Consider the following 10,006-nt stretch of genomic DNA (forward strand, 5'->3'; position numbering starts at 1 on the left):
CCATTATTCATATGCATCAATTTATTTACTACTTATACGGCTATGATCCACTATGACAACTCACTAAACAATAATAATAATAATGTGAGTCTCATTATCTACTAACACTATTTAACTACTCGATCTTCTTCCCCTCTCTTTAATTTTACTATTGTGCATTAATTTCCGTACCTTTTAAATGTCCATATTTTTATAGGATGGATGAAGTAGTAGATAAATATACAACACCTAGCTAATCAATATTTCTTGCGACGTTTGGAGGTTTAATTGGTTGAGAATATTAAAATTCTTTACCATCCCATATTACATATATTTAGCTCAAACTCTTGGTAATGTTTACAATAAGAAAACTCAATAAACCACACATACTCATCAATGGCGGCGTCGAAGCCCTCAAGGCGGAAGCCCTTCACCTTTCCCGCTATTATTTTCTTGGCAACACTCATCACATTCAACATCCAATACCTAATCCAGCTGCACCAAGATGTCCAGAATGCCGTAAACCACCCCACACCAGCCACAAGCCTCAATTGGTTCGAGTTCGTTGCACGAGAGCTGGGACACGAGGCCATCAACGTTGCATTGGTCAACATGGACCAAACGGTCTTTACAGACAAGATCCCCACCAAAGGGAAGATTGTCAATGTGGATTTCGACCATGTGGAGGAGGCAGTGCAGTACTGCAGTGGTCCCACTTGTATCCGGAGTGGATCGACGAGACGAATGCAAAGTGCCCGAATGTGCCCATGCCCGTGTTCGAAAACTACGAGCAACTGGACGTGGTGGTTGCTAGGGTTCCTTCGGATGAATTTGGATTGAAGGATGTTTTTCGGTTGCAAGTGAATTTGGTGGTTGCTAACTTGTTAGTGAGATGTGGGAGAGCCCAAAGTGGGATTAGTAGTAGATCAATATTTGCTGTGTTTATAGGGGCAAGTGGGCCCATGTCGGAGATCTTTCGATGTGATGATCTTGTGTTGCACGATGCTGATTCTTGGATTCACAGACCTGAGTTGAAAAGGATCAGAGAGATTGTACTCATGCCTGTCGGAAGTTGCCAACTCAACCCTCCTTTACCATATGTTGGTAAGCTTTACAAAACTTGACCTAGCTATATATACTCTCTCGTCAATAAAATAATGTTCATATTTACCATTTTGTTCCGTCTACATTTGCTTTATCCATTTTTGGTAACTGGACTTCATTTTTCACTAACTAATTATATTTATGCTCTATAAAATTTATACTATAAAAGTGGGATATTATTCCACTAACTTTTTCCAATATCTTTCCTTCACATTTCTTAAAACTCGCATTGACTCAAAATAGGACTTTAAATCGTGAACGGAAGTGGAGCATTTCTTATTTGGCACGGAATTTTATTCAATGCTGTTTGGTGAGTTAAGTGGAAAGAGATAAAGCAAGAGCGAGAAAAAGTGATGTTTCTATTTTAAGAAATGTATCATTGGGACAACCTAAAAAGAAAAATTCCATTTTGAATGGTGCATGAGGAAAGATGGATCATGATAGAACTTTTCTTAAAATCAGAATACAAAACTATATCAATTCGCAAATACGTTGATTCATTTATATAAATTTCTGACTCAATATCAGCAATCAATATGTTTTGTGAAGCAAACTAATATTTTAATGTATCAGATAAGTAATGTAATTTTCAGTTAACGAAGCTCTCATTTTTAAAAAGTCATGGTAGGAACCACTCCCAGCCCTATATAGGAGGAGTAATTTTTTGACTTTGTAGTATCTTTAGGTAAAGAATTATGGAGTGAGAGAGACGATGGGAGGTTGAAGCAACCAAGAGAGGCGTATGCTACTATAGTCCACTCGACCGAAACCTATGTGTGTGGAGCAATAGCTCTAGCAAGAAGCATCATCAAACTAAACACAACCAAAGACCTCATCTTGCTAGCCGATTATCACATCTCTCCCAAATCCATCAGCGGCCTCCAATCGGCCGGGTGGAAGATAAAGCAGATCAAACGCATACGAAACCCTCACTCGAAGAAAAGATCGTACAACGAGTGGAACTACAGCAAGCTCCGCCTCTGGCAGCTAACAGACTACGACAAGATCATCTTCATCGACTCAGACTTCATCGTCACAAAAAGCCTCGACCACTTGTTCAGATACCCGGGCATCTCCGCCCGGGGAAACAACCAAGACCGGTTCAACTCGGGGCTGATGCTACTAGAGCCATCGCTGTGTGTTGAAGCTGAGAATTGTGGTAACGAGCTGAAACGTGAAGAGGGAGTTGAAGCATGAAGAAAACCGTTATGAAAGAGCCGTTGGTGGCGGTTAGAGTTAGTTGAGACAGCTGGCAGTTAGTTGTGATGTTAGTTGCAGTTTTAGATATTTTCCTAGCTCATTTGCGAGCTACTTTGCGTCATATAAATAGGTGTAGGATCTTCATTTGTAATTTTGAGCTTTTGAGATCATATCAATAAAAATCTCCATTTCTCTTCTTTGTTTGTTTCTGGTTTCGTTTGAATGTTTGAGCTCAATGAGCATCTTTGGTATTTTGTTCATGTTTTCCATTTCTACATGGTATCAGAAGTAAACACCTAGTTTTTGCGCCGATCTCTGCGTTCATTCCTTCTATCTTCTTCACGATGAACAACCGTGGAAATCGCGGCAATCGCGGCGGTGATGCAATTGTTCCCGCCGATGATCATTCCAGTCCATATTATCTACATCCTAGTGATAATCCCAGCCTTCAGCTGGTTCCTCATGTTCTCACCGGATCCAATTATATCAATTGGAGCAGATCAATCATCACTGCTCTAATTGCTAAGAACAAGCTACAATTCATCGATGGTTCCTTGTTGCGGCCAACCGATGATGATCTTCTATTTTCTGCTTGGATCCGTTGCAATAGTATGGTGGTATCTTGGTTGCGAAACTCTGTGTCTCCTCAAATCTGCTCCAGCATTATGTATCTGGATCATGCTCATGATATCTGGTCTGATCTCCATGATCGTTTCTCCCAAGCTGATTCTGCCAGATCCTATCAGCTTAAGCAGCAGCTGATGGCTCTTGTGCAAGGACGTTCGGATGTTAGCACATATTTCACTAATCTTAGGATTGTGTGGGATGAATACAAACACTCACAACCTGCTGCTTGGTGCACTTGTGGTACTTGTAGGTGCAATAGTGCCCTACGTTGGCACACCTATCAGGAAGATGAATGCACAATTCAGTTTCTAATCGGTTTGAACTCTTCTTATTCTCAGATCAGATCTGCTATTCTATCAACAGTGCCATTGCCTTCTCTATCTAAGGCATTCTCCCTTGTTATTCAAGAGGAGAGGCAACGAACAATTGATGGTAATATGCTAAACTCTCCTCCTGTTTCCTCTAGTGAACAGCCTTTCAGCATCAATGCAGCTTCATCCACCTTTGGCCGTGGCAAACTATTATGCTCTCATTGTGGTCGTACCAACCACACTGTGGATAGATGCTTCTCCTTGCATGTTTTTTCCCAAGGTTATGGCAAAGGAAGAGGCAAGCCTCCTTATAGAGATTTCTCTAACTCAAAAGTGGTTAATTATGTTGAAGAATCCACTGAAAACTGTGACAATGTAGTCAGTTCCCTGCCTCAATCTGCAGGCTCTTCTTCATCTGATCAACTCCAGCAGCTCATCTCTCTTTTGCATTCTCAGCTTGCTGCTACATTTGCATCAAATCCGTCTCAATCTCAATCTTCTCCTCAAGTTCCTGTCACTCAACCAAGTCCATCATTCACTCCCACTCAGTCAGCACCTTTCACTGGTACCACTCTTTTCTCACCTTTTGTTGCTGTTTCTTCTCTATCTTCATCTCTATGGTTACTTGACACTGGTGCTACACACCATGTTTGTTGTGATATCACTCTTTTCTCTCATTCTTCTCATGTTTATGATGCTTTTGTGAATTTACCAAATGGTGATAAAGCTGGTGTAACTCACATGGGAACCATTCACTTAACTCCCACAATAACTCTCCAATCTGTGCTATGTGTTCCCTCATTCTCTTTCAACCTAATCTCTATCAGTTCTCTCACCACATCTCTCTCTTGTTCTGTGTCTTTTACTCATGACTCCATCCTTATTCAGGGAGCTTCTCCGGGGACTGTGATTGGGAGGGGTAGCAGACTTGGGAACCTCTACTCTCTTGACATATCCACTGCCATTCCTTCCAGCTCCACAACTCTGCCATTTTCTGATTCAGTTTCTTGTGATGTAAATTCTGTTGTAGCCATTGATATTTGGCACCAAAGGCTAGGACATTTGTCTTTCAATAAACTCAAATCAATGAATGATGTAATCTCCTTTTCCAAAACATCTCATTCTATATGTGAAATATGTCCTCTAGCCAAACAACACCATCTTTCTTTTCATGAATCTGACTCGGTTGCATCTGATGTTTTCGACCTCATACATTGTGATATCTGGGGTCCTTTCTCTCCTTGCACCGCACAAGGTTATGTCTATTTTTTGACTATTGTTGATGATAAATCTAGGTTTGTGTGGACTTATCTTATGCAACATAAATCTGATGTCAAAACCATCTTAACTCAGTTTTTTCATACGATCTCCACCCAATTTTCCAAGAAAATCAAGACCATACGTTCTGATAATGGTCCAGAATTTAACTTACCCTCTCTATACACATCCTTTGGTACATTGACTCAACATTCTTGTGTTGAAACTCCACAACAAAACGCTAGAGTGGAGAGAAAACACCAGCATCTCCTTAATGTAGCTAGGAGTCTCCTTTTTCAGTCTCACTTGCCTATCTCTTTTTGGGGGGATAGTATTTTAGCTGCTTCCTACATCATTAACAGAATTCCATCTTCTGTTCTTCCAAACCATGTCACTCCCTTTCATATCCTTTTCAGCAAGGCACCATCTTACAACCACATGAAAGTTTTTGGTTGCTTATGCTTTGCTTCTACACTTCACAGAGATAGAAATAAATTCTCCCCGAGAGCTTCAAAATGTGTGTTCTTGGGCTACCCTTCTGGATACAAAGGTTATAGAGTCTTACACCTTGACACAATGCAAGAACTCATAACCAGAAACGTTGTATTCCATGAAGATTCTTTTCCTTTTTCTCACCTCACTCCCTCCTCTTTCCCTTCTGCCTCACCAAATCTTTCTGCCTCACCAAATATTTCTGCCTCACAAAATATTTCTGCCGCACCAAATGCCTCTCTACAACCTTCTGACTCAGCTTCTCTCATCCCTACTTCAGACACAATTCCTTCCACATCACATAATCCAAGAAATTCTGTCAGCAGCCATGGCAGAATCATCAAACAGCCTGCTCATCTCACTGATTATGTATGCAATTCAGTGTCTTCTTCCACTCCATATCCCATATCATCATTCTTCACCCTCTCCAAATTATCTCCACAGCACCTCAAATATATAGTTCTTATGACTGCTGTCTTCGAACCTAAATCCTACTCCCAAGCTGCTTCTTCTCCGGATTGGCAGCAAGCAATGCAAGAGGAGTTAGCTGCTTTGGAGAAGACAAACACATGGAGAATTATGCCTTTGCCTCCAGGGAAGATTCCCATTGATTGCAAATGGGTCTATAAAGTGAAATTCAAGGCTGATGCATCAGTAGAAAGGCTTAAAGCACGATTAGTTGCAAAAGGCTTTACACAACTTGAGGGTATTGATTTCCTTGACACATTCTCTCCGGTTGCAAAACTGACTACTGTGAAGTTTTTGCTAGCTATAGCTGCTGTAAAAGGCTGGACTCTCTCTCATTTAGACATAAATAATGCCTTTCTTTATGGAGATTTGGAAGAGGAAATCTACATGAATTTGCCTCCCGGGCTTATTGTTGAGGGGGGCAGGTCAACCGGTCCAAAGCTTGTGTGTAAGTTGAATAAATCTCTATATGGTTTGAAGCAAGCTTCTAGACAATGGTACCTCAAACTCTCTGAAGTTTTAGCCAAATTTGGACTCCAACAATCAGCCTCGGATCACTCCTTCTTCTTCAAGAAAGATCACTCAACATTCTATGGTGTTGTGGTATATGTTGATGATATGATGATTGCTACAAACACACCAGAAATGATAGAAGAATTCAAGACCTTTCTTGCTCAGTTTTTCAAGTTTAAAGACTTGGGAGTTCCAAAATATTTTCTTGGCCTTGAGATTGCAAGAAGTAAACAAGGAATTCTGATCTCCCAGAGAAAGTATGCTATGGACCTGATTAGAGATGCTGGTTTGTTGGGATGCAAGCCTTCCTCAGTGCCTATGGATCCAGTGAATCATCTCAAGCAAGACACTGGACATCCTATGAAAGATCCATCTAAGTACAGGCGGCAGATAGGAAGGCTGCTTTATCTTTGCATAACAAGGCCGGACATAACATTTGCGGTTCATAAATTGAGCCAATATGTGTCAAAGCCATGTGATGAACATTGGGAAGCTGCTGAGAAGGTTCTCAGATACCTGAAAGGAACACCAGGCCACGGCTTACTCTATTCAAGTGCTAATGATCCCACACTTAGCATCTTTTCAGATGCGGATTGGGCTGCATGCCCTGATACTAGAAGGTCCATGACAGGCTATTGTCTCTTTCTTGGTTCATCCTTAGTCTCTTGGAAAGCAAAGAAGCAACACACGGTCTCAAGATCATCCGCAGAGGCCGAGTATAGAGCCATGGCTCACGCCACTTGTGAAGTAGTGTGGGGCAGAGCTTTATTGGAAGACTTTGGCATCAAAGTTGAGAAAGCAGTGCCTTTATTTTGTGATAATCAAGCGGCTGTTCATATTAGTTCGAATCCAGTTTTCCACGAGCGCACAAAGCACATTGAGATTGATTGCCACACCGTGAGAGAGAGATATTTGGAGGGCGTGATCAAGCCTATGCCTATACGAAATGATCAACAATTGGCTGATATTTTCACTAAGCCTCTGGGAACTTCGGCCTTTGGAAACATTCTTAGCAAGATGAACTTTCGAAGCTTGTATTGTCCATCTTGAAGGGGGGTGTTGAAGCTGAGAATTGTGGTAACGAGCTGAAACGTGAAGAGGGAGTTGAAGCATGAAGAAAACCGTTATGAAAGAGCCGTTGGTGGCGGTTAGAGTTAGTTGAGACAGCTGGCAGTTAGTTGTGATGTTAGTTGCAGTTTTAGATATTTTCCTAGCTCATTTGCTAGCTACTTTGCGTCATATAAATAGGTGTAGGATCTTCATTTGTAATTTTGAGCTTTTGAGATCATATCAATAAAAATCTCCATTTCTCTTCTTTGTTTGTTTCTGGTTTCGTTTGAATGTTTGAGCTCAATGAGCATCTTTGGTATTTTGTTCATGTTTTCCATTTCTACACTGTGCACTTTCAGGAGCTTGATGGAGAAGAGATGGATAGTGAAATCATACAACGGCGGCGATCAAGGCTACCTGAATGAGATGTTTCCATGGTGGCATCGCCTCCCTAACAAGATAAACTATCTCACCTACTTTGATCCGAATAATGGTGAGGAAGATAGGGAGCATGTAGTTCCGAGTGATGTGTATGCGATTCACTACCTTGGGTGGAAGCCGTGGTGGTGCTACAGAGACTACGACTGCAATTGGGATGGCGTGAAAAATCAAAAGTTTGCGAGTGACTACGCAAACAACATTTGGTGGGATGTTTATGACAAGGCTTCTGATGATATGAAGGAAAACTGTTTTTTGACATCCGATATGCGTAATAGGTTTTGGAACACTAGAAAAAAAGCCAAGGAAGCTAACTTGTCGGATGGGCATTGGAGGATCAAAATTACAGATCCGAGGTTGAATAATCGATTGTGATGGAAATGTAATTAGGCTGAGAACAACTCAACTGAACTGAACTGAACTACTAAAATTTAAAATTTGGTTTGGAACATATTGAATTTTGTCCATTTTTTGGTTCTTCGGATCTGTTTGGATTTGTGTTTAAACAGAAAATAAAATTTTTGAATTGGGTTTATATGGAGTAGTTTTAAATTTCTATTTATAATTAAATTTGTGGTCTTTTGGATTCATATTTTTCGATAGTTTGGTTCGTTGTTAATTAAGATTCATTTTTCATAAAAACTAGTAGTGCTAGTTTTTTGATAGTTTGGTTCGTTGTTAAGATTCAATTTTCATAACCTATGTTCTCTAGTAAAATCCTAGATATTTGTGTGGTATTGTTCGTTCCAACATTAATTTCTCAGACTGGGTTATACAACAAATTGTGAGTAGTTCGTTTTAATTTTTAGGTTGCTGAGCGTAGCTCTCTACCAAATTATAGTCAACTATTTTAACATGTCGTTATTATTAACTCTCTATTTATTATAACTAATTTTACCACCCGTGCTATGCACGGACCATAAAACTTCTAAAAATTTCTAAGATAAATGAACTTAAAAAAAAGTAGATAGACAAATATTGTATGATTATGCTTGTAGATGGAGAATAAATGTCTAATAAAAAAAACACATTGTAAATATCAAGACAAATAAATGTCTATTTCCAATGAACAAATAATTTTTTTGAATTTGAAACGCATATATGAGTGGACTAAATAAAGCATAATACAGAATAAAGATGAGATAATGATACTTATATACATACATTATACATAAATAAATAGTAAAATAAGTTCATTAAAAAAAAATTCATAATTAGGAAATTACGCAAATATCAACAATCCAATAGTTCATAAGTTTTGAAAAACTTCTTTATAAACAATGTTAACAGTAGAATCACCATTGCCTTCATCTTCTTCATCTTTACACACCAAAATCTTCAAACCTTCACGACTTGTGACTCTTGATATAACAATACCCCTCTAACATATAATCACCTAATCGTGTAATTATCAATCTTGTGCCACTACACAACCCGTTTGACAGGTCTATGTTCATCAACAACATCACAGGAGTACCAACTTTCAGCAACAATTCATGGTTAGGTGTACCAGAACACTTCAAATTATTCAAAAACCGCACAGAATGTATCTCAGCAAGACCATTTGATGTGGAGTCAGAGTTTGAAATACTATCAGAACTAAAGTAAACTCGACCTTGAGACTGATCCAAAGAAATCATGAATTGGTTAACCTCGTCAACTATCTCTAAAGTAGGAGCAAGTATAGCACGACCATGCAAACAACTAATCAATTCTTCAGGATTCATGTAAGAAGGATAGATGTTTGAAACAATGGTTCTAAGAGGATCACCAGAATTTGACAAAACAATGTCAATAGGAAGTTGAATAGCCACTTCACTATCATTTGGACCACCAATAACACCATCTCCAATCGAAGCAACATAACTCTAGATATAGCAACATATAATTGTCCATGACTGGAGACTGATTTTCGTAAAAATAATCCAACATGAGACAGAGATTGACCTTGACTTTTGTTAATGGTCATTGCATACGACACAACCAAAAGAAATTGTCGTCTTTGGAATTTGAATGACAACCTTAGATCAGATGGTATTAAAGACATTCGGGGAATCAAAACTTTATGACCAACATTATGGCCACCCAATACTTGTTCGTCATCCTCCATCACCCAAACGCGTAATTACCAGTCTGGTGCCATTACACAATCCATTCGAGTGATCTATATTCCTTAACAACATCACAGGAGTACCAACTTTCAACAACAATTCACGATTAGGTGTACCTGAACACTTCAACTTATTCAAAAATTCAACAGAATGTATCTCAGCTAAGCCATTTGAGGTCAAATCTGAGTTTGAGATACTATCAGAACTCAAATAAACTCGACCCTGAGACTGATCCAACGACATCATGAATTGGTTAACCTCATCAACAACCTCTAAAGTAGGAGCAAGTATAGCACGATCATGCAAACAATTACTCAACTCTTCATGATTCATATAGGACAGATATATCGTTGAAATAATTATTCTAAGAGGATCCCCAAAATTAGACACAACAATGTCAGAAGGAAGATCAATAGTCACTTCACCATCATTTGTACCACCAAACGAATCCAACAT

The 10,006-nt window shown here is 39.3% G+C and overlaps 1 protein-coding gene and 1 pseudogene across 1 annotated transcript; one reads left to right on the forward strand and one right to left on the reverse strand.

The window, feature by feature from the left end:
• Positions 1-375: 375 nt before the first annotated feature.
• On the forward strand, positions 376-7,814 carry LOC121764397 (annotated as a pseudogene).
• Positions 7,815-8,785: 971 nt separating this feature from the next.
• LOC121764398 lies at positions 8,786-10,006 on the reverse strand. The gene is made up of 2 exons (XM_042160426.1): positions 9,569-10,006; positions 8,786-9,307 (listed from the first exon to the last, which is right to left on the reverse strand). The coding sequence occupies exons 1-2, from the start codon at positions 10,004-10,006 to the stop codon at positions 8,786-8,788; spliced, it is 960 nt and encodes a 319-aa protein (XP_042016360.1).

The sequence above is a fragment of the Salvia splendens genome, chromosome 14 (genome assembly GCF_004379255.2).
Source record: "Salvia splendens isolate huo1 chromosome 14, SspV2, whole genome shotgun sequence".
NCBI lineage: Eukaryota > Viridiplantae > Streptophyta > Magnoliopsida > Lamiales > Lamiaceae > Salvia > Salvia splendens.